The following is a 25,157-nucleotide window of genomic DNA, read 5'->3' as shown; positions in this document are numbered from 1 at the left end:
CTGAGCGGAGGGAGCCGCCCGTTTGGACATCTGAGGGAGGAGGGCCCCAGGTGAGGGACAGTCCAGTGCACGGCACCTGCGGCGGACCACCCCCAGCCCGTCGGACGAAGTGCAGGGAGGGTGGAGCGGGCAACGGGGAGGACAGCGGGGAGGAGGGCAAGGACCGCGAGCGGGGCGGCGGTTATCTAGATCGAGCCTTTTAGGCCATTGCACAGAGGGAGGCTTTCACTCTGAATGAAATGGGGAACCGCTGAAGTGCTTTGGTCACGGAAGTATAACAATGTGACCCGTTTAAGAAGGCTTTGCTTGGTTGTTCTGTTCGTAATAAATAGGGAGACAAGGGCGAAAGCAGGGAGACTGGCTGTGAGGCTGTGACAGCGGGCGGCAGGGCAGCGGGTGGCAGGGCAGCGGGTGGCGCCGCGGACCAGGGTGACAGCCGCGGCCAGCGGCGAGTAACGGTGGAATTCTAGATACATGCGGAAGGTAGGGCCGACAGCCTGTCATTGCAGGCTGGATGTGGGGTGTGAGATAAAGACAGGAATCCCAAGTATTTGGCCTGAGCAACCGGGAAAAATGGCATTGCCAGTCGCAGAGATGGGCAAAAGGGCCGTTGAAGCGCGTCTGGTGGAGGAAGGGGAGCTTTGATGGGACGTCACATCCCCATGATGGACATTATCTACCTTCCCTCAGAAAGGGTCCTAGGCCTCATGTGATATCATGTCTAACTTTAAATGAAAATATCACTTGTTGAATTCTTTAATTGCTTGGGAAGACACTACCCATTCTTAATCAATTATTCCTTTATGCCAACAATATAGTATAACTTCAGAACTCAGACCAAATGATCACATTCCTGTTATCCTAAATAAAATATTGCTAAGAAATTGCCAATTAAAGTCATTTAATTAATAATTTAATTCTTCAGAAATAAGAGGAATCTCACAAATTTTAAGTTTCCTCATAACTATTGAGGACTAACCATGAAATATATACTAAAGTCATTTATTTTTATAAATGATACCTTTCATTTCAAATATCAATACATTGTTACTATCAGATACAGCGGACAAACTGTTGCCAGGTGGGGGGCAGGGAGCAAAAGATGAAGGGATTAAGAAATACAAATTGACAGTTACAAAATAGCCATGAGGATGTAAAGTATAGCATAGGAAATATGGTCAATAACCTTGCAATAATGTATGGTGTCAGATGGCACTAGACTTATTTGGGCGAGGGAATCACTTCCTAAGTTGTATGTCTAACTACCATGCTGTACATCGGAAACTAATGTAATATTGAATGTCAACTGTAATTGAATTTTTAAATTAAAAAACCAAATAGTTATTCAAGGATTTGAATATTATAATAAAGCTCCAACTAGATTTATTCAGAAAATAAATGGGAGAGTCATTTAAGAGTTTTCTGTTCTCAAAACATCTTGATTATTAAGAAGTGCCAGAACTTTAGCAACAATAGCATTTTTTTGCATCTTGAGAATGAGAAAACATTCTTCTAAAAGACCAAGAACACCTTCTTTTTGACTAGTGCTGGGAAGAAAGCCTCCAAATGATGTTTTTGCTGATCAAGTAACATGAATTAATACTATGATCTAAACTTAAAGGAATAATTCCCAGCAGATGTGGGAGAGAGAGACCAGACTCCTGCCTGCGTTTTATTTAGAAATCAGTCTTTTCTCCAGGTAGAACTCTCTATCCCTAACCCAAAATACCTTTAGAAAAATTACATGATAAATTTGTACATTATAATTCAGGAAATTATAATTATGTTTCTTTCCTTCTTCCCCCCTCCTTTCTCTTTCTCGTTTTTTCTCTGATATTTGCTTGCTTCTTGAGTTGGACATATAACTGAAGAAAAAAGGCTAGCAGAGGGAAAAAGAAATGTGAGCCAGGGTCTTTGAAAATGCCATCAACAGAGAATCTGAAGATACAAAGTAGTCATAAAAACATTGGGTGCAGATGTTGCCAGAACTTAGAACTTGACCAAATTGTATTAAGTAATCACATAAAATGGAACTACGCATGAAAATTGTGATCTTGGACCAGGGTTAAAACCTTTGTGAATTCTTCACTGCCAGCACAATTTTGCACACTGGGGCTCCCTTCGGTGGCTTGGAATCAGCCGTGGGGAGTACTTACACCATGGAAACAGGCAAATGCTGCAAAGCAGGGCTTTTCTATCTGTGTGTGTGTGTGTGAGTGTGCATATATGTGTGTTTTAGGGAGCCAGTTTACCATTACACGGTTGAAAACAGCTCTCCCCAGGGATTAATGAAACTCTTAGCACCTGTGACAGGTATTCTTATGGTTTTGGCGAGGAGGGTTTTGGGGAATAAATTAGTATTCTTTCTATAAGCAGGAGATTTTAATTCCCATCTTAGTAAAATTCAGTGTTTTATTATTTTTCTTGGAATTCAGGTATCTTCAAATCTTTATTAAAATTTCTCTAAAAAAATGGCTCCTGCTTCACTTTTCTTCATTAAAAACTAAATCAAGAAAGGAGATCAAATATTTAGGGGACAGGAAAACCTGCTTTCTAGTAAGCAGAGTGGTGCCACCTAATAAACTGTATAAAGTCACTGGAACAGAGTCAAAGCCATAGAGAAACCAGACCTGTTTTTTTTTTTTTCTTTTTTGTGAATGACAGTGTTAAAGAATGTAACCCCTCTTAACTTCTCTACACCCCGTACATACAAATTGCTTATGCTGATACAACCCTCAGTGGTAACTCACTTCACACCTCCATTTTCTTTCTTGTTATCACCAAGATTAAGCAGCCTGTTTGGGCAATATTCTGCATTTATCTAACCTTCCCCATACAGGCCACGTTGACACAACAGAACAGGTTTATGTACCTCACACGTCAGATCCTATCAAGAAACTTGGTAGTGACAGTTTGATAAGGACATCATAGCTTATTGAACTTGTTCTAAAAACAACAGCAGCAAACCACTCATCTCCTTACACTTTTTAATGACCTTGTTCTGTGATGCCCCCATTTTTAGATGCAGCAGATGCATTACTGTGTGGCCTCAGGGCATACAGGGAGCTGAGGGCATGTGACAGGGGGCGTTTTGATATCACGCCTCCAAAAATTCTAGAGACACCTGCGTTTACCTCCATTACCTGTTAAGCAAAGAGAGGTCTAGGGCTAGTTTTAACTTTCACCTTGCTCACAACGTTGACCAAAGTGTAAAAATGGTTGGTCAGACAATGAGAAAAAAAATATCAGGAGTTGCTTTTCTCCTTGCTCTCCAGAATGCGCGGTATTGTCCCAGGCAATGAACAAGACTGATGACAAATTTTACTGTTTGAGGATAACATCCCTACAGCAAGACACATAGAAGAAAAATAAACCCAAATAAATGTAAAATTAGAAAGAACTAAAAAAGGCTAATTTTCTCACATTTTCCCATTTTTTTGTCTTTGAACTGTTTTTTTTTTTCAGTTATACAGCCCAGACACGTTCCTGTAACACTTGCAAAGACTTTACTATAAGCACATTTAACACCATACAGCGTGGGGCAAAAGTAGGTGTACAGTTGTTCATATGGAAAAATAATACAATAATAAATAATACAAGAATAATCTATTTCACGTACTCATAACTGTAAACTTACTTTTGTTCCACTCTCTATTTAACAGATAATTAATTTAACTACATTCCGAAGCTTTTAAACAAGTATTATTGCTATTATTTAGTTACATTCAAAGTAAATTTCATTATCATGGTGAAATTCTTCTGATAAGATTCTAATCTTTTGAATTTCAAATCTTTCTGATCCTTGTGAATAAACCAGCAAGTAACCAACCTGAGGGTTTAATGTACCTTTCAGCTATCTTTTTAAACCTACAAAGATTCTCCTTCTGGCTGGTGCCCTGGAGGCCTGTGGTTCCCTCTGTTATCGGAACAGTATCATGTCGGTAAAGGTGGGAACTTTCGAGGAAGCCTGCGAGGTTCTTCAGTATAAACAAATCAAGTAATAATACATTTCATAGTTAATGGACAGAGACTTGATGAGTTTGGAAAACAACATTTTGCTTTGTGAATATCTGTAACATAACCGAAATTACAACTTTTTGGTGAGGGCGTAAGATATACTGCTCAATCCTGGCTTATTTTTTGGTGGCTTTGAGTTTGATTGCCCTGCATTTGAACAGGCTGACATTTCCCACTATCCTGTTCCTCTTCTCTTTGAAACCTGCTTCCTGAAGCAAAAATAAAAGGTTCTTGTCAACATTGGGAGTCCTGGCTTCTCAACTCAGGTTCTAGATATGATGATAAAGAAAAAACTATGAAATATTTCAGGCATACCAAAATGGATAGAAAATATTATAATGAGGATTGAGTACTCACCCTTTCCCTTAAGAAATAAAACATTACAAATACGAGCAAAGTTCCTTGTATAGTCCTTCTGCCGCTTCAGAGGTAACCACTATTTCCATACATGTTCTGTACTTTTGCTACATATGTGTACATCCATAAACAATATATAGAGGTATGTTGTGTGTTCTAAATTAAAAAAAAATTTTTTTATCGTTGTTCAGTTAGTTGTCCCCTCTTCCCCCGTTACTCTCCCCTGCTCTGCCCACCCCCACACTACATTCAACCTTCCCCCACCATTGTCCTTGTCCATGGGTCCCCTATACATGTACCTTGACTTGTCCCTTCCTCTTCTTTCTCCTGTTATCCCCTCCCCTCTGGCTACTGTCAGTTTGTTCTTTATTTGCATGTCTCTGGTTCTATTTTGCTCACTTGTTTGTTTTGTTGATTAGGTTCCTGTTATAGGTGAGATCGTAAGGTATTTGTCTTTCACCACCTGGCTTATTCACTTAGCATAAGTGTGTTTTAAATTTTTTTATAGGTGATCCCCTTTTTTCATATTATGTTTAAGATAAGCTAATGCATATAGCTCTGGTTTATTGATCTTCATCACTGCAACGTATTCAATAGTTAGGTATACAACCACTCATTTATTAATTCATTGGTTGGTGCTTCAATGTATATTTAGTACAGGTCTCCTTGAGCAATGTGTGAGAATTTCTTTAGGATACAGACCCAGGATTACAATTTTGAGTCCCAGATATGCACACCTTTAACTTCAGTAGATCCTGCCAATCTCCAGAAATTGAACCCACTCTCTTTAACAAACCCTTGGGGTTCAATGTTTCAGATTCATTTGTTTGGAAGGGGGATGGAGGGGGGGTAGTACAACAAGAACTTGCTTTTCTGTCATGTCCCCATGTGATGTTCCTGCTGCCGTAGTAATGTCTGAGACTGTATTTTAAAAGAGAGAGCTGATGGGACACTATCTAAGAAGATGTGGCTGGTGAGGTTTTTTGAGGTGACTGAAAGTTAGCCTGTGGTATAATTTTAGCATTCAGATTCTAGGAAAACCCCCCTGACTAAATATAGATAATATGTAGTAAATAACCACCATAGGCTAAACTCTCAGTGAGCTGTCCTGCCAGCTGGGACCTCTGCATGTGCTCCAGCTGCTGCTGCTGTGCTGAGAAGGGCAGCGGGGCAGGGCAGGCGGGCGGCCCTGCGTCAGGCCAGGGTGTGCAATGAACTTGGCCGGCATTAGCACGTGTCTTGTCTGCGCCAATGAAACCCAGATGCTAACCTAAGTGCAGGTGTGAATATTCGCTTGAGGGTTCTCGCCATTGAAGGCATGGGACTGTGGAGTCTTCCTCATGTGGCTAGTTTTAGACATTTACTTGCAAAACAAAAACAATCAATCTTTACATTAAAGATTTTTAAGAAAATTCTATTCCAAAGTTAGTGCTGTGGTAACAGAATGCCAGGGAGGTTTTCCTCAAATATTCTTTCTGCAAGAACTTCTTATAAAAAGTCTCAAAAATGAAGCCTTCACATATTTTAGGGTAAAAAAACACAAATAGGCTTGCACAGTCTGAAAATGTTTAGCATGAAAACCGGAAGGAAAGTGCTTTTTATTTCACATTTAGCAATATAAAAGGTCATAAGGAATAAAATTGTATACCAGTAACCAACAGCATTTGTTTAGGTCAGTCCACAATTTACATAACAAGATGACTGGTTTTCAAAACCAGACAACAGGTTCAAAAATACTTCTTTTCATGCCTTTAAGTGATGCTGCTGGGAACAAGGGCTGGTGTAAGGCCATGTATTGCAGGCACACTTTGAACTAGTTCTGGTTATCAGTACTATCATTTCTATCTTCTTTCTTTTTTCTCTCTCATCAGCTTTTTGCTTTCTTCTCTTCTTCTTTTATTCACTGGATTTCGAGGATCATAGATTTCGAATGTGTCTGAGTCTTGCATGCTTGCATCTTTCACTTTTCTGCTTTTATCCTCAAACTGAAGGACATGTGACATCCTAAAGAGAGAGAGAGTTCAGTGATTTTGCTGTGGACACTGAGAATGCAAATTCTATATTACGCTCACCTTGGCATAATGACCTTTAAGGGGACAAACCACCTAGATGGGTTCATTGTTCATTGGTGCTTGTACCACATGGAAACCAACTTCTCAGAAAATAACTTGAATTTGAATGATACATCTGGAGTTTGTTCTCTTGCCTTGTATTTCTAGTTGTGAGTCTCTGCCTCAGTTTTCACTTAAGCTTCCTTCCCTGATGGGAAGGTTAAAAGAGTTCCACACATAAGTGCTCCTTAAACTAAACCAGAGAACATTCTGCCAGCTTGCTTTAAGGAGTGCCCTCTCTCAGCCAGAGTGAGCCAGGTTGCAGAACATACCTCCTGACAAGAAACCAGCTCTATCTGATTTTTGTTTTGTTTTGTTTTGAGTAGTTAAATGGGTCAAGAGTAGGTAGTGGGTTAATTCTTGTTCAAATGGTACTATGACTCCCTTTTCTGTGGAGTTGCTGAGTTAAATATTTTTTCAGACACAAGGAAACTAAGCTTTTGGCACAGCTCCATGGACTAATTTCCTCCCCCTACTGTTGATTACAACAAATCTAACCACCCTACTTTCCTACTTTATCAAATGCTTACTGGTCTTAAGGTATCAACATGTGCTTGACTCACAAGTGGTCATAAGCTGGCTATCCTTAGCAGCAGGGAAATATGTAAGTGATTAGCTCTGTCCCCATTAGGAGGTGTCAGGAATAAATGGGGAAGTCAAAAGACCAGGTTTCAGGGCAGTCAAGTGAATCTGGAAAGAGGAAAGTTCAGTTTTTATATATAAACAAAACCACTAAAGTGTCCCCACTAGTTACTTAAGCAAGTTTTAAAGCAGGAATACACAGCACTGTCCTTTATCAGAGCAGATAGGGTAAACTGCCTATAGGATTAACACTCCACACACACCAGTTATAACTTTCAGATGAAACCCAAATATTACAGTAGTTTCTTCTCCCGGCAGTAGCACAAACGCTGAGCAGTTTCCTTATGTGACAAACTCCCAAGGAGATACTCAGGTTTTAAAGAATCCTAAATAGATTTTGGGAGGGAAATAAAATGTTACAATATTAGTGATACTACAGTTATTAAGGGTTCAGTAGCTGCAGTTCATCAGGTTGACTTTTACTACCATTCCCAACCCTTTCCGCCCCAGACAAAGCTTACTGGAAGGCAGTGAGTATGAGTAATATTATTATTCGGATGTCCTAGAGTTTAATTTACTAAAAGAGGTGAATCACATTCACATTTCTACAATTTATTATTAAAAATACATTATTTGCATCAAATTCATAACTGCTCTCCATAATATATGAAGATACAATCTCATATGAGAACTCTTGACTTTTTATACTTCCTGTCACTTTAGAAAACGTCTTTATTTAGAAAATGTATCATAGGATCATTGCTTATTTAGGTGGATTCCTCAGAGTCTGATTTTCTTGTGCATTCAATTTCCTACAGTGTTTAAGTACTAGTTTCTGAGAATAAGACAATCTCCGACTCCTAGAAAAAGGCTGGTTGTTCTATAGCCAAAACAAGTGACCATTAGAACCAATATGAAACAATCATGCTGGACTTAATCAATTAATGATGACTCGCCCAGGCCTCAATGATCAGTGATAACTCACTTCAGTAAATACACCTCTGAAAGCCAACTAATCAGTGACAGCCTTTTGCTTTTGAAAGCTGGCCAGTCAGTGGCAGGCTCACTCCAGTGAACATGCTTCTGAAAGCCGGCCAATCACCGACAGTCTCTCCTGAATAATGATCTTCTGAGGCTGATGTCCCCCCTGAAATAATCCCTAACCCCAAAATCTATATAAAGATCTGCAACCTGCTTCACTCAGAAAGACTGTGTCTAAAAGCATAGCTCTTCCGTACTTCACTAAGTACCAAATTCAGCCTTTTGTCTCAGGTATTAAGAGATGGTCTCCTCCTTGGACACTTTGTACAACCTGTGTTACATTCCCCACAAAGTGCACTTTTTAGAAATTGTATGTGTATTGCCGCTGTTGAGGACCAAGTCTGGAAGAACGGGGAGCCTGGCCTGCTCCAGGTCCTGCGGCACACATCGCCCAGCCCCGCACCGCGCTGCAGTGCATGCCCAGCGACTTTCCGAACTGCTGTGCAGGCGCCTCGGCCTCACCGGGAAGGGGCTGGAATCATATGCCCTTTAAAATATTTTATTCAATACTCCTCTGTTGACGTCAAAAACAAACCCCACTATCTCTTAGTTAACTGGTAATACCTGCCCATATATGCGTTCTTCTATTTTAAAAAATTACCCCTTTTTCGGCTCCCAAATACAGGAGGGTTTTGTGTAATATCCATTTCCAGTAGGGACTGTCCATGTTTAAAATGACTTTACCAGAATTTGTCAATTAAAATCATAGAAAGGCACCTTTCTTCTTTCTATGCCAGGAGAGAATCATGCAACTATTGGATTGAGTTGGTTCTGATATAAGAAATGACACCTAGACGCATGAACCACAGCACAAAGCCCCAAGAAAGAAATAGATTTGCTGATAAATTTGAAAAAAACAGAAAGCTGTAAATTAAAGTAGCTGTCTTTTTCAACTGTTTGTTTCATACACCACTGCACTAAACAAGTCCAACATTTTGATTAATAACAAACCTAAGCCCAGAGGAAAGAAGGGGCTATCAGCTTACAAACTACTTCAGCTTTAATATCATAATACTTAGTATGGCTGGTTACTCAGCAATAATATTTAATCTTTAATAGAAATAAAAGCATAATCAAAAATGTTTTACCCATTTATCTTTCAACATGCTTCAATCACTTCATTTTCAAAAGCAAACAAAACAGTTATTATGATTTTCAGCATAATAAACTCCTGACCTGTGGGCCTCCGTAAATCACAGACTGCATGAATTGAAAGCATGCCCGCATTTTACAGTCTCCTGTGAGACTGACTACACATGCAGACTTATACTATAGACTTAATTCGAGTGCATAAGGGTCTGGCAGTTTACAATCTTGTATGTACCAATAACTCAATACTATCCACTCTGTGGCTGGTCATAGAATTGGCCCAAAAAGAGCGGTGGATTTTTTGGAATTCAGTACATGACGATCATTTACATATGAAAATTTTAGAACTTGTTCACTTGAAAGCAAATATGAAAATTTAGTTCTTATTAATAAAAAATTTTACATAAACTCAGATTCTTAATTAAGAGCACTAACTTTAGTGTGTTATGGAAATATGGAGGATTACCATTTTCATAAAGGTTGTGTTTGACAGGTAAGTTTTTTTGTTGTTGTTATGAGACTGTGTGAGATTACAAACAAAAGTAAACAACAGATTCTTTGGACGGGACCTGGACCTTGACTAACCTCACTGCTTTGACAACCGGTTTATAAAGTTTTCACACAGTTGTGAAATAAATTAAGATATGACAGCAATTAAGATTAATGGGAAATGCAACAGAAGTAGTCAATCTTAGACTCATGGTAAGAAACTCAAAATAGAATCCCAATATGAATAATTTACTTCTGACTGAAATGCATCAAATTATTTGTGCTTATATAATAAAAACAGATATCCCTTCCATTGGGAATTCTATAAACATTTCTTCCCATTTCCAAGTCTCCCTAATTTAGGAATTTAGCACTCAACCTTACATTGGTGTGGATGTCCTAACTGAGCGCATCTGTACTATTTCTCCTTCTTATGATCCTTCAAAGGCTCTAAAATAACTTTCTTACACATTTCTTTGAAAGCGTTCCTCTGAGCAGGAACTATCAGCTATTGCATTGGACTGAAATACCTCAGCCTGACCCTTAAAACCCTCTAACAATGGGATCTTCCTCTCTCACCAACCTCATTTCGTTTCTTTCATCAACTCTCACCATTCTGTAATTGCCTGTTTACTTAATTGTGAACAGACTGTCAGTTATTCGAGACAGTTTGAGTCTTGCTCACAGCTGTATTCCCAGTGCCAAGAATGGTGATTTGTGTTGTGAATCAAAGCCTTCGGGCCCTTTGTGCAGGCCAGGCCTGCCGGCTGATATTAGCTGGTTTACTAAACCAACACTTGACCCTGCTTTTTTTGGGCAGGGGCTGTCATTTATTTCTATGATGAACTTCTAAAATGCCTAACAGACTTGTCAGAAAGTCTCATGCTTATTAGCACAAGTCCACCTTTCCACGGCCTCTCTCAGCTCAGCACGCTCTTATTGCTGCTTTCCCGCCACACTCCTATCGTGAGGGCCAGTTTTATTCCCCAGAGAGTGCAGCGGGAGCAGGTCTCACATTCGTTTCCATTTCCTAGGGCACCTAATGTAGAACTAAGTAGGGTGTTTTTTAAAGCAGTGTTTCTTGAAGTCCAACTTTAGAGCTCTGTATCAAATGTAAATTCTATGACTCTCAATTCCCTTTAGATACTGTTTAAAATATAAATGGCAATTTGGTTTAATTTTTTGGATATTTTCCTATGATTTACAGAATATATTTAAAAACTCAATTGAATGATTCTTTTGTATCTGTATTTTAACTATCAAAATGGAATATTTAGGAAAAAGCTATCACTGATTACAACTAACTTAGGGCTCCCTTTTCACAAATGGGCAAAGCTTCTTCAGGAATTAAGAAGTTAAAGATTTAAAGAAACAGACCTATGAAAAAAGAAGTCTGAATATTTTTTTAGTATAAAGTAGACAGTAGAGATGATATTAATTCACACGAAGAGACAGAGAGACAAAACATGAATGAATCTGGAGATCAAAGTATTTAAAAAAAGGTCTAGTACAGTGCAGTCACTGGCGCTCTTCATGCCCACAGAGCAGCACGGCGCAGGGCAGAGACGGCTGTGAGAAACAGGACAGAAAGGAAGAAAGAAAAAAAAAACCAAGACAAATGGCGAAAATTCAGAAGAGAGACTTAAATTTGACAGCAGTAACAAACTGAAATAAGTAAAGGAAAATAGGACATTAGGCAAACCAAAGAGAGGAAAATGGACACTGGCCTTTGAAAAAAGAAGAAAAGATGAAAACCCCTTCTTTTACTGTTCACTGTTAAGGGAAAACCTCCTTTGTTCTGAACTTTGAACAAATGTTAATGTTTTGTCCTCAGTTTGGGGTTTTGAAAAGCCAACTCTTAAAAATGACTTTTGTTTTCCTCAGATAAAAAGAGAAACATCATATTATAGATGTCTTTAATAAATGTTGAGTATTGATGGATTACATGTGAAAGACGTGATTTTCAATATATCTTCAGCAACATGGGAATGCAGTTTCTCGGTTTTCTTGCTTACCTAACATACTTAACAGTTAGCAGGACAGAGTTGGGAAGATTTAAGAGCCTTTCCAGAATAAATCAGTAATATGCATTCTTACGCCTGCCCTGGGTTGAAACAACTGCCCAGCCAATAACATAATCGATGGCCAGTGAACTAACAAAAAACATAGGGAAGGTAGAGTTCACAATCAAAGAGGTCTAGGAAGCAGCTAGGATGCGTGGCTGCCTGCCTGTGCCTCAGAACAAACCCAGGAGCAGAGCAAACTTCCCTAATGTGATAGAAGCTTATTGCAGGGCAAACTCTGTGAAAGTAGAGTCAATGCAGAAGAAAAATGGCAGAAAAAGAGGAGATGTCAGGGACTGAATAGAAGCCTTAGAATTAAAATAATCACCTTCCAGGGTCAGCAACTCTGCCAAGACCTATTAATGAAAGAACCACGTCAGTCCTCTTGCAGCATTATTTATGCTCCTGTATAAAATGAATGCACTCACTAGGAAACGTGGCGGCTAATCAGATTCCTCTGGCTTCACTTTATCACTACTTTAGGACTTGGCTAAGAGAGAGGAATGGAAGCAACCATTTACCCTACACTAAGCTTATAATTCTATGCTCTTAGTGATTATATTCTTTTGCTTCCTTTTTAAATGATACTTACAATTGATGTCCCCCCGCCCTTTTTCTTTTTAGTACTAGCCTCAGGGGAAAAAAAAAAGACTATGTCATTAATGAGTAATTACTGTTCACTGTAAAGTCTCAAGTTTCAAATTTATTTTATTTCAGAATTTAAGAATTATAATAGAAACTAATGTTAACCATTGCGAGTTATTATGGGTTAACTAAGAAAAGGTCATAAGAACTGTCAAACATTATAGAAATAGTGTAAACTCCAGTGATTATCTTGATTGATCTATTGACAGTAGTCAAATCTACAGAAATAAATTCTTAAAAATATCAGTGACAACATTGTACATGAAAACAACGAAACATTTATTGAGCACTGATTGTTCCAGACCTCCTGCTAAATCCTTTAAAAATAGCATCTCATTTAATCCACAACCTAACCTACCAGAATGATACTATTATTATCGCCAGTTTACACATTTAAGAACAGGGTTAGAAAGGTTATATGATTTGCTTGAGATCACATAGCTAGTAAATTTCCAAGTTGGGGTTCAAATTCAGGTCTGACTCCAAACCCCATGCTCATCAGCACTCTACTATTTATATTTCTATGAAAAAATGATGAGCAAATGTGGCAGGAACTGCTTGTTCAAGTTAAGCAAACTTTTTAATAACTTTTTGATTTTTAATTGTTCAAATAATAAAAGGATTATAATATTAGGAATACTGACTTAACATCTGCCATGATTTAAAGAGGGCTAGACAATTTTTGATCAAGTCAAGTCAAAAAGGTCCTGAAGTCACTTGTTTGTCATTATTCCTATACTTGAAAACATCAACAGCACTACTTTATCTGAAAATATGAAAAATATACAGGCTGGCTCAGAGAAATTGTTACAATACAAAATCACAAGAGACAGTGTCTTAAAAAAAAAAAGAATTAAATTATTAAGCCTAGCATGATTGACTATTTCTGAGTTCTACAACTTCCTAGCTGTGAGATCATGACCTACATTTTTTAACCTTTCTGTGCCTCAGATTCTTTCCATATAATTTGGGTATAAAAACAATATCTAGCTTACAGGTTTAAAAAAGATTGACTTGTGCTTTGTAAATGTTCAGTGAAAGTTATCTTCTTACTATAAATTTCATTTCTACTAAAAAACAGCTCAAGCCCAATATTTTACCTATCATGGTTGACTGGATTATCTGCACATAAAGAACAAAACAATATTACTACATTTAACTTATCTGCATTAATACCAGAAACAAGAGGAGATATTAGTAATTCAAAATGGTGGGCAGTAGAAAGATTATTAATGAATGTTTTTGGAAAAGGATTTTGGTTTGCATTTATATGTAGCCATACTAGATATCCACGAAATTTACATCAAATAAAATCAAAGTAAGAGGTTGTCTACTGTATGACTTTGTTAATCCTTTGTGCTTTTGTTCAGTACCAGAGAGATGGAAAAAAATTTGATCAAACTTCTCATAAATACATTTATATACCTATAACAGAAAATGGCAATCAAATATCCTAGATTCTGTTCTTTTTTATTCCTCATGCTACTTATTTTCCACACATGATCTTTTCCATCACTTTGAAGGTAGGGGGTTTGTCTAAAGACTGATTATTTCCTTTTTGGCACTAGGGCCGTAATACAGGTAGCAGCCACCTGTTAAATAATGGGGCCTTTTTATTGATTCCATGGTCAATTGTCTAAGCTTTTTCCAGGTGTGGTTAACTAACAAAAAATAATTATAGCACATTATCCAGCTGCTTAGGCTTTTAAAGTAAAAATATGTGTTGAACAATAAAGGTCCAATTTGTTTACCAGATACTGTATAGTATTATATTGCTACAATAATTTAGCAGTGAGGTACTGACACAGGAATAGACAGAAAAATCCAAGTAGGATAATAAAGTTGACTGAAAAATATATATAAGACCTTACTCTATCATAAAAGACAAGTTTAATATCAGTGGGGAAACACAACATTACTCAATTGTGGTGGTTAGCAATTAAAAAAAATAAAGTTTTAATATTAACATAATGTAATGCACCAAATCAATTCCATGTGGATTAAAGATGTCAAAATAAAGGAAAAACAAAACCATAAAAATACCAGAGAAAGCTATAACTAGGTATTTATATGATCCTGGGATTAGGAAGACCTAGAGTGACACTGAGCAGAAAGCGTGAAGAGAAAGCTGGCCAGGCTTGGCCCTTGGCAATGCGGATTTCAAACCCCATGTTAAAAATAAAGCAAAACAAAAACTTCCAGAAAAACTGTAAGGCAATGACAAACTTGTAAAACTATTCAAAACAAAGAATAATATCCTTAATATTTAGGAGCTTTTGTAAATCAACAAGAGATATATATAATCATTAGACTATATAATTAATAATCACAATCACAACAATAATGAAATATAAATGGCCAATTAACACATTTTAAAAGCTCAGTTTTACCAGTAGACAGCGAAACACAAAATAACACAACATAGAAACTGGGAAAAATGAGTATATCTATACCTGTTATCTGTGATTTAAACCATACAGACTGCCTAATACCTAGAGTAAGGAGAAACCAGCAACTTCATTCACTGCTGGTACAGGTATAAATGATTCAACTTTCTGGAATATAATCTAGCAAAAATGTCATCAAAGGTACACCTGAGTTGACAGAAATCAGAGTGGCTGGGGGCAGGGGATTGGCTGGAAGGGACCTTCTGGGTAATGTAAATATCTTTAACATTGGATTGGTGGTGTTTGTATGTATACAATTGTCAAAACTCATCAAAGTAAACAGATAGAAACTGTGTATTTTCTTATATTTAAGTTACACCTGAAAAAATTAAAAAACAAAAGAAAACAAAACACACAGCTCAGCAGTTTTACTTCCTTAAGCCTAAGGAAATAACAATGTATTTATAAAATATTTAACCTCTGGCTTATTCAGTGATGAGGCTTATCATAAAAAGTTGGGTGAATTTTTCCATTCTTGGAAAAAGTGTATATATAAATATATGAGGATAGATTAAAAGCATTTAATAATGATTTTTTGTGGGATATAAAATTACTGGTTTTTAAATGTTTTTTTGTCTTTTTTCAATGTTTTGTATCCTGAACACGTATTATAAACACAAATTAGGTTATTTGAAAAATCAATGACTATTAGTATTAATTTCATCTAATAACTCTGTAACAGAAAATGATACATTGCTTAATACTGCCTTTAAAGAAATACAAACAATTACATACAAGTTATTCATCTTCTTATTACTTCGGTTTTTCTACCCTGTTTGAAGCATCATTTAACTTTCAGATATAGTTAAAGTACCAGAGTGCTTGTTGATAACTTCTTGATTGCTTGTGTTTAATGGAAACTTCCATTTTATACTAGCTTGGTCGTTATCTGGAACTACCATTGTGAAATGACTTTTTACTATATGTGCTAATTCCAAGGACCCTTGCTCTTTAAATATTCTTTCCAATAGAAATAAACCACTTATGCTTACATAGCTTTTATCTGTTCCAAAATGCTGTCCGCTAAGAAGAAAAAAAATAAAAAAGATCCTGGGGAGAGTCCAAAATCTAGGATGGTACAGTCCCAGCATAGAAAAGGTAATCTTGTCCATTCTCCTCTTTCTACACAGTTGCTAAATTTATATTCACTACATTCTGCAGTCTTAGCATTTTATAATCTCCTTTCAGCTAAACAACCTGCTTTAACTGTACTTTTCTCAACAAGTTTTAAAATAGAACTACCCAGCACTAGCAAATTTAATGTACATATCTACATTTCTTCTAGGTCACAGATAACCTGTCTGCAGTAATTTAACATTCACCTTTTGTTTATGTATTTTTATTTGAGGTTATTATGAGAGGGCTATATAACTGAAATCCTGCCAATTTAATTTAGAATATTTAGTTTGTGCTGCTTGAGTGATTTGTCAGGCCTTACCAACACTGCCCCAGTCCTGTGCACTCTCCTCCCTTTCTCACGCTTAGTATTTCCTGAGCATCTCCTCCGAGTCAGGCGCCGTGCTGACTACATTACATGAATTACCTCACTTAATTCTAATAGTAACTCTGAAGTAGGTTTGTAACAGGTGAAGACATTGAATCTTGCAAGAGAGGTTGCCTGCTCAGGTCACTCAGCAGGCATTGTCCGAGCAGGGATGTGAACCCAGGCAGTCTGATTCAATAGCCCACTAATTAGGAGATAACCCAACATGTGGGATTAGAGAGGGCTTCCGTGGTGGTGATTTTCTTTAAAGGAATATGGAAGTTATTCCAGGGAGGAGAATGGGTGATACACACTGTAACCAGCTCCAGAAGGCATTTTATTTAGAATCAAAGGTCTCTAAAAGTCCAGGTGAATTTTTTTCTTCGCCTGCTGATTATTACTTCACAATGAAATCACTGTTGGTAGAAGCTGGTATTCTGGAAGCATCATAGGCTCCCAAGTGTGACCCACAATCTCACCATTGACTACTGTGTGACCTTGGGCAAATAACCGAATTTCTTTGAGCCTCAGTTTCCTCATTTATAGAATGTAAGTAATACCAATATCTGATGGAGGTAGAGGAAACAAATCCACCACAACTGGTCCCTAACCTATGGGCCTCACGAGGCTCTTAAAAGGCTTAATGAGAGAAGACAGCACGGTCCTAGGCGGGTGCCTGAAATACAGCTGGCTTGAGAACAACGCCAAGGGGGTTGGTTAGGGTGCCAACACTATGCAGTCACAAATCTGTGTACCTTTGGACTCCCTCAAACTTTACTACGGTTGGACCTTCACATCTGTGAATTCAACCAACCTGAGAGCAAAGACAGTATTTTTGATTCATGGTTGGGAATCCATGGTTTGGAAACCGCAGTTGGCAATGCAGAAATACTGTTTCAATTCATGGTTGGTTGAATCTGAGGATGTGGATGAAAAGGGCTGTCTGTACTTACTGAAAAAAGAGTCCGCATATAAGTGGACTCTTGCAGTTCAAACCCAAGCTGTTCAAAGGTCAACTGTATAGCATATGCAAATATCTCCTTCACGGATGAATTGCTGAGATCCAGAACTACCATCATCTCCTACTATTGGTAGAAGGGTAAGAGTAAAAAAGACATAAAAAAGATGAATATTTCATTTAAATTCAGGTATAAGTGACTTCTACTCATTTATTTTACATGTTATTAATTAATCTGAATAACATAATTGCTTAAAAAGATACTTAACCAGGGTTTTAAAAGAAAAAATAAAATTTCACATTGAAGTGCTTCTGCAGACGTGCCAGAAAAAAGTCTGTGAAAAAAAATGTTCTACAACCAAAAAAAAAAAAGAAAGAGAGAAAAGAAAAAAAGAATCTAGACACAGTCTTTGGACCCTTCACAAAAATTAGCTTAAAATGGATCACAGACCTAAATGCAAAATGCAAAACTATAAAACTCCTAGATGATGACATAGGAGAAAACTTACCTGACCTTGGGCATGGCAATGTCTTTTCAGATAACATGAAAAGGGCAATGCATGAATGAAATAATGGATAAGCTGGACTTCATTAAAGTTAAAACTTTCTGCTCTTTGAAAAACAATGCCAGAGGTTGGGGAGGGTAGTTAGGGGACAGGGTTGAAAAGGTGAAGGGATTAAAAAGGTGAACAGGGTTGAAAAGGTGAAGTTACAAAATATTCATGGTGATCTAAAGCACAGCTTAGGGAATACAGGCAATAATATTATAGTAACTGTGTATGGTGCCGGGTGGGTACTGGAAGTATCAGGGGAAGTATTGCAAAGTATGATTGTCTAGCCACTATGTTGTCAGCCTGAAACTAAAAATAATTGTGAAAAAAAAAACCATCAAGAAAATTAAGAAAAAAAAGAAAAACAGTGTCAAAGGAATAAGACAAGACACAGACTGGGAGAACATATTTTCAAAAGATATCTGATAAAGGATTGATACTCATATATACAAAGAACACTTAAAACTCAACAATAAGAAAATAAGCAACCTGATTAAAAAGTGGACAAAAACCCTTAGCAGACACCTTACCAAAGCAGGTATACAGACAGCAAATGGCAGGTGAAAAGGTGATCAACATCAGAGGTCATTAGGAAATTGCAAATTAAAACAACAATGAGATACCCCTACACATCTATGATAAGAATGTCCAAAATCCGTACTGAAAACACCAAATGCCAGTGCAGTACCAGGAACTCTCTCATTCATTGCTGGTGGAGGTGTAAAATGGCACAGCCACTCTGCATGACAGTTTGGCAGTTTCTTACAAACCTAAACATATGACACAGCAATCATGCTCCTTGGTATTTATCCAAAAACTTAGGTTTATACAAACATTCATAGCAGCTTTACTCATGATTGCCAAAACCTGGAAGCAAACAAGATGTCCTTCACTAGGTAAATGGATAAACTCTGCGGCACTCAGATGTTGAAATATTATACAGTGCTAAAAAGAAATGAACTACAAAGTCATGAAAAGACATGGAGGAAACTTACATGCATATTACTAAATGGAAGAAGGTAATCTGAAAAAGCTGTATCGTGTATGATTCCAACTATATGACATTCTGGAAAAGGCAAAACTACAGACACATTGAAAAGATCAGCAGTTGCCAGGGTTAGGGAGAGAGGGAGAAAGGATCAGCGTAGAGAATTTTTAAGGTGGTGAAACTATTCTGTACAATACTATAATGGTAGATACCTCTCATTTTATATTTTTCCAAGCCCGTGGAATACACAACACCAAGACTGAACACTAAGGTATGGACTTTGAGCGGTAATGATGTGCACTAATGTAACACTCTGGGATGGGATGGTGGGGGTTGGGATGGCTGTGTGTGCACGGGGGGCATGCAGGCAGGCAGAGTATGGGGACCCTGGACTTTCTGCTCAGTTTTGCCGTGAACCTAACTGCACTGAAAAAATAAAGGCTATTAAAATTTTTTTCTGAAAAAGTAAACTCCAGGTTTCAATGGCAAATTGTACCAAATATTTAAAGAATAAATAACACCAATTTTATACAATCTTTTTTTCAGAAAATAGAAGAGCAGGGAACATTTCCCTCATTTTGTGAGGTCAGCATTACTCTGATACCCCTACCAGACAAAACCAGCAGCAGAAGGGAAAACTATAGAGCAATATCCCTCATGAATATAGACAGATATCATCAACAAGGTATTAGCGATTTTAATTCAGTAAAAATAAGAAGGAGAATACACCATGACCAAGTGGGGTTTATTTTGTGACTGCAAGGCCATTCAAGATTTGAAAATCAGTGAGTGTAATTTGCCCTATTAATAGTCAAACAAGAAAAACCACATGATCATATCAATTAATGCATAATAGTATTTGATAAAATTCAACATTATTCATGCTAAAAACTCCCACTATACTAGAATATGAAGGGAACTTCCTCAATATGATAAAAGGCATCTACAAAAAACCTATAGGATTATCTCAGACAGAGAGTTTTTCAGAACCAAGAACAAGATTATTCAAGAGCTGAGGATCTTGGGAAGAAGAGTTGCATCGAAATCTGTACGAATTTTATTAAAAACAGAAGCAAATCAGACTGTTTGTATTTTTTAAAAGTTTACAGAGAAAAACATTTCTCCTAAAGTGTTATTCTCTTTCACTAAGCACTGCAAAGTACCTTAATTAAGTCTTGAGATACTAATAGCCCTAAAAGCAACTCATAAAATGATATTTACTTGGGAGTAAAAATTGGAATGACATTTTGGGAGGGCAATTTGAAAATATTTTGCAAAAGCCTAACATGCATACCCACTGACTAAGAATTCCAGTTATAGAAATTTATCCTGAGAAAATTGGCAATGAGAAAAATACAAGGATGTTCATTATGATGTTGTGTATAATAAAAATAGAGAACACTGGAAATAGTCTAAATATCCAACAACATGAGGTTGATCAAGTAAATTGTGGTTCATCCTATTTTGGAATAGTACATGGCCATAAAACAAAATATTAAAATTTTATCATAAAGTTATGTATGGCAAGGAAAAGTATTCATTGTATATTGCTGGGGGAGAAAGCAAGTTATAAAATTGCGGTATTATATGATCTCATTTCTGCTTAAAATATGTCTATGCATAAAACTACTTGGAGGGGTATATACATGTATAAATTAATAGTATGTATGATTGCATTCTGGATTACAGGTGATTTTTATTTACTTTATTTGAGAAGTCTCTATTCTGGTTTTCTATAGTAAACATATTTTCATTACATAATAAAAATATTAAAATCTTTACTGGAGGCAACCATGTAACTGTTGCTGTTCTTCTACCTCGTGAGACTGAATACTGTAGGCACGAAGGAAGAGGGGTTGGGGGGAGAGAGGGGGAGAGGGCAGCAGGCAGACAGACCTCCACTGTGCATTATTTTTCATGTATATTTGGTGTAAAGTTTTAGGTTAATCTTAGATTTAACTATCTGGAAAGACTTTTTAATGGAACATAGTAGTGACCATTTAAGGTTCACAGGATTGCAATATAGTCTCATCGATTTAACTTTTTTCCTCTTCTTGGATTGCTGATTTTGTTGCGTCAGGAGCAGGTGGCTTTCTTTTTTATAAGTCTCTCGACTGCCTTGTCAGACACAGCTCTCTCAAAAGTTTTTGGGAGCTAACCAAGTTTTATCTAAACAAACCCAAAATGACATATGGACTTCATCCACATGGTCATATGAATCTTTTGGCTGATGACTCCAGCCATGTATCTAATTGGTTTTATAAAATCCATGCTTGAAGAAGGATTCTATATGAGAGTTTAATGCTGTGGGGAGAAGGAATGTGGTGGCAAACAGACCCTAGCTGCTACACTGGGATCTGGTGCCCATGGCTGCCACCAGGTACAGGCAGTGTATATCTCAACAAAGGGAAGAATCCTAATAATTTTGAGTGAAAAATTTCTATCATGCATTGCAGCTTAGATCTACTAATAACACTTCTTTAAATGTCTTGTTAGACAGTGAAATCTGGGAATAATTATCAAACACCATATATAGTGTTTACAATAGAATCATATTTCTTTTCTTTCTCTCCCCCTCCCACATTTTTTTTTTTTTGCATAAAAAAATAGAATGCTGCTGAATGGTACCCAAATGTCTGTTGTATACGATGCCAATACAGCAGCCCAGCCAAAAATGTGAATAGAACCATTCGCCAAGTAAAAGAAAACATAACAAATTGGTAATGGTTTCTATCTTGACAGAAAATGAAAATGATCCCTCAATGTGTGGTCACTCATGCGGACACATAAAAATGTCTTAGAAGCAATCATTTTACCTCAGATAACAGACCCTGACAGGGCAGTACAGCACTGGCTGACTTTCACTTCTGAGAAAAGCGGCAACCGTGACCTACAAAATACTCTGCGAGCCATGTAATTTATGCATAACACACATGCACACGCCGTACACTCATAATATTTGCTATAAATCATTTTGAATATAAGACTTCTTTTCTGAGTGGGATATACTTTATGAGAGATGATCTAAATCACCAGAGATTTGATAAAGCTGAACTGGTTTATTTATGAACAGAAATTGATGTTGGTTAATAAAGTTACAATATTTTAATAGTCTATACTGCAATAAAAGAGCATTATATAAGGGTCCCGGTTACTATATATGATTCTGTATAGTGCCTTGAATACTAAAGCTATTTTATTAGATTTTAGATAAATACCAAAAAAAAAAAAATTAAATGTGTTGGTACATAGTGTACAGCTCTGATTTTCAGTTTAGGAAACTGCAATTACAAGTAGAAATGAACACCTTGAAGACATAGTGGTTGTTCCTTTAACATATTTCCCTTTCCTTTAGTGCTTGCTTTTGTGTTCTGAGAACTGGCCAACATCACTGACCAAGGATTTTCTTCTCCTATCTTCTGAAGTTTCCCCATTTGGTTAATTTTCTAATGGGCATGTTAGAACAGTGATTGTACTGTGAAGTCACATCAAAAACAAGAATAACACTGCTAAAAACACTAATTGATATCTGAAGCTAATGAGGGATTCAAAATGAGAAAATATTGAACCAAAGGGGCTAGGAAGAACCTTGGGAAGTTAAATAGTCTTGACAAGTTGGAAGTAAATTTGAGTCTTGCAGGTTATGACTTTCAAATGGAACTTCTGGGTTTAAATTTGTTGGTGACTTTCGTGTTTAATAAAACATAACTTAAATGGTTTATAAAAAGGTTTAAAAAACTTATTGGGCATCAATCTGCTCTTACAAAACACCCTCTTGATGAGTTAAGCGTAAATGAATCAGAAACACATGGATCATATTTCCTTAAAAAATGTGTATGGATTCAAAAATAAGGGGAAGAGGACTTGGTAAAACGTGTGTGTGTGTGTGTGTGTGTGTGTGTGTGTGTGTGTGTGTGTGTTGACTGGTAAAACATGTGTGTGTGTGTGTGTGTGTGTGTGTGTGTTGACTGAATCCAAAACATTCAAAAGATATTTTGAGACATTCAAGGAATCCAAAATAGAACTAGACCTGTCCAGCCATATAAAAACAGAAAGCTCTCCACTATGCAGTGTGCATTTATCTCTGTGGGCCCATCAACACTCACTGGACCTTTGCCTTTGGCACAGCACTGCGGGAGGAGTCAGCTTCTGTCTTTAAGCAACTTAAAAGTTAAGTATAAATAAATATGTAAGTAATACAAACCTATTAAAGGGGACCAAGGGTTTTACAAAAAAATTGGCATCACAACCCAGATCACACAGAATCTATATATAGATAAATACAAAAGTACATTCAGGGTCCTAGGGTAGGTAGGATTCATTCCATTCAAATCATCATCCCCTCAACCCCTTTGATTAAAGTTATATATAGTTCCCGAGACTGACTTGCTTAAATGCTTTCTTAATGAGTGTTTTTCTGTCTTTTTTTAGTGTGTGTCTCAGCTCTCTTTCCTCCACCCATTAGATTTGTGAGTGCTCAACAAATCTTGCTGACTGGTTTCCTGGAGGATGGGAGTTTTGAAATAGGGGAGAGATGCTGTTTGGCAGAGAGGAGGGAGGCTATGATCCTGGGTTAGGGTAATGGCACATGTGACAGTTCAGAGGCTCCAAGGGTGAGTCATGTGTGGGGGTGACCCACAGGCTTGCCTGCAGCAACATGCCTCAGCCAGGGTGCAGTGGGAGACAGAGGCAGTTAGGTGTGGGGAGGCCTAATATACTACATGTGAAGTCAACCGAAGGGCAGGGGAGTGTGGTAAGGAAAAGCACAATTCTGACTTTTTTTTCTTTCATTTTGCCAGTGTAGGATAAAGTGCTAAGCATGGGACAAACACACGTCATTAATTCCTTTATTTCTTATCAGTGTTTTCAACAGCTGAAAAATATCCAAAGATAAAAATAAGTTAACTATGCATGCATTGCTAGGATCCTGTAGGTCATAAATTTGAAAAACTTAGTAGGATTATGAAATGGTTTACTGAGTTCTGAAATCGTGGTCAGAAAGGACGTATGAAAAAATTAATGATTTAGAATCTTTAAAGGTGCTTTTTTAGTTATTTAATGTGAGTCTTATCTTGACAATGATGTTAGAAAGTTATTTAGGGCAGGGACAGTGTCCTGTAATTCTTGTGGATTCTGCACTGGCCAGGACAATGCTGGGAACACACCACACGCTCAATACACGCGTACCCAACGGAAGTGAGGTCACGGGTGCTGAGGCTCTATACCAATGAGGGTGTGACTGAAGGTAAAGTCTGAAAAAAAGCCCCAGGAATGATGTAGGGGAAATGCCCTAAGTGTCTCTGCTCTGAGCCTATTTGTTCATGGTGAATATAAAGAAATCAATATGCTTACCATCCTTCATCATCTTCTACTTCCATTTCAGAAATGTTAGTTTCAGGAGTTTCAGCAATTGCTTGCGTGAGTTTTGATTTAAACTGGTTCAGCAGAGCAAGGGTCTGAAATAAGAATGAGATTGCTAAATTTTCTGATAAGGATAAATATTATTTTAGAAGAGACACTTAAATTAGTTAGAAAAAAACATATCCTACCAGGATAAATTTTTAATTTTGAAGGAAAACAACAGAACTGCCTTCCAGCTGCAATAGTGATTGATATTCACAAATCTTGACATTACCCTACTTGCATTTGCACTGATATTTTACCTCAGAGATAGCAAATTTTTTAATGTCTACAAGACAGGGAGGTATTTCATTAAGCTACGCAAAATCAAAAACAAAACACCAACAAACAGTGTATTTTCACTGAACAAATTTCGAAAAAGGTAAAAATATCAATTTTGGGAAAGGCAAAATAAATGAACACATTAACTGCTGTAAGATGGGTAAAATGGAGTGGTATCTTTAGAAAGTTCTTTATGTGCACTAGAAACTTTCACATGATCATTCCGTATGATTCAATAATTCCAAACCTGGGAATATATGTAGAAAAATAATCTAAAACACAGAAAATGGCTTCTGCAAAAGACGGGCACTGAAGGAATAGTCACCAAAGTGGGAAAATGGAAACATTAGATGTCTATCAATAAAGAACTAGACACATTTTGGTAAAAAGCAATGACTATACTATTTCAGTTATAAAAAATCCTAAACATGAAGCATTATATCCTTTGTTAAGTGAAAAAAGTAGGATATAAACATCAAGTTGAGTATGTTTTTTAAAAAAGGGGTCATTCCTCTGATTCTTGCTTGGCTCCCAAGCCTTTTGTGGGTACGAGGACATAACAAATGCTTATAACTTGATAATCGCATTGTCTCCTGGCTACACCTTAACAGTCTACTCCAGAACTGGAGCAGAAAACAGAAGTTAGCAAAAAGT

At 37.2% G+C, this 25,157-nt stretch overlaps 1 protein-coding gene across 1 annotated transcript in view; it reads right to left on the bottom strand.

Annotated features, from left to right (window-relative positions):
• Positions 1-5,983: 5,983 nt before the first annotated feature.
• Positions 5,984-25,157, bottom strand: part of CWC27 (CWC27 spliceosome associated cyclophilin) — a 176,428-nt gene continuing 157,254 nt past the window's right edge. The window contains exons 13-14 of the mRNA XM_054578413.1: positions 24,174-24,277; positions 5,984-6,378 (exon numbers count right to left, since the gene is read on the bottom strand). Of these exons, the coding sequence (XP_054434388.1) occupies positions 6,216-6,378; positions 24,174-24,277 (267 nt within the window). The 3' untranslated portion in view covers positions 5,984-6,215. The remainder of the gene's footprint in view (positions 6,379-24,173; positions 24,278-25,157) is intronic.

The sequence above is a fragment of the Pteronotus mesoamericanus genome, unplaced genomic scaffold (genome assembly GCF_021234165.1).
Source record: "Pteronotus mesoamericanus isolate MK-2021 breed Mesoamerican mustached bat unplaced genomic scaffold, CSHL_Meso_final contig_50, whole genome shotgun sequence".
Taxonomy (NCBI): Eukaryota; Metazoa; Chordata; class Mammalia; order Chiroptera; family Mormoopidae; genus Pteronotus; species Pteronotus mesoamericanus.
This window is presented reverse-complemented; position numbering and strand designations above follow the sequence as displayed.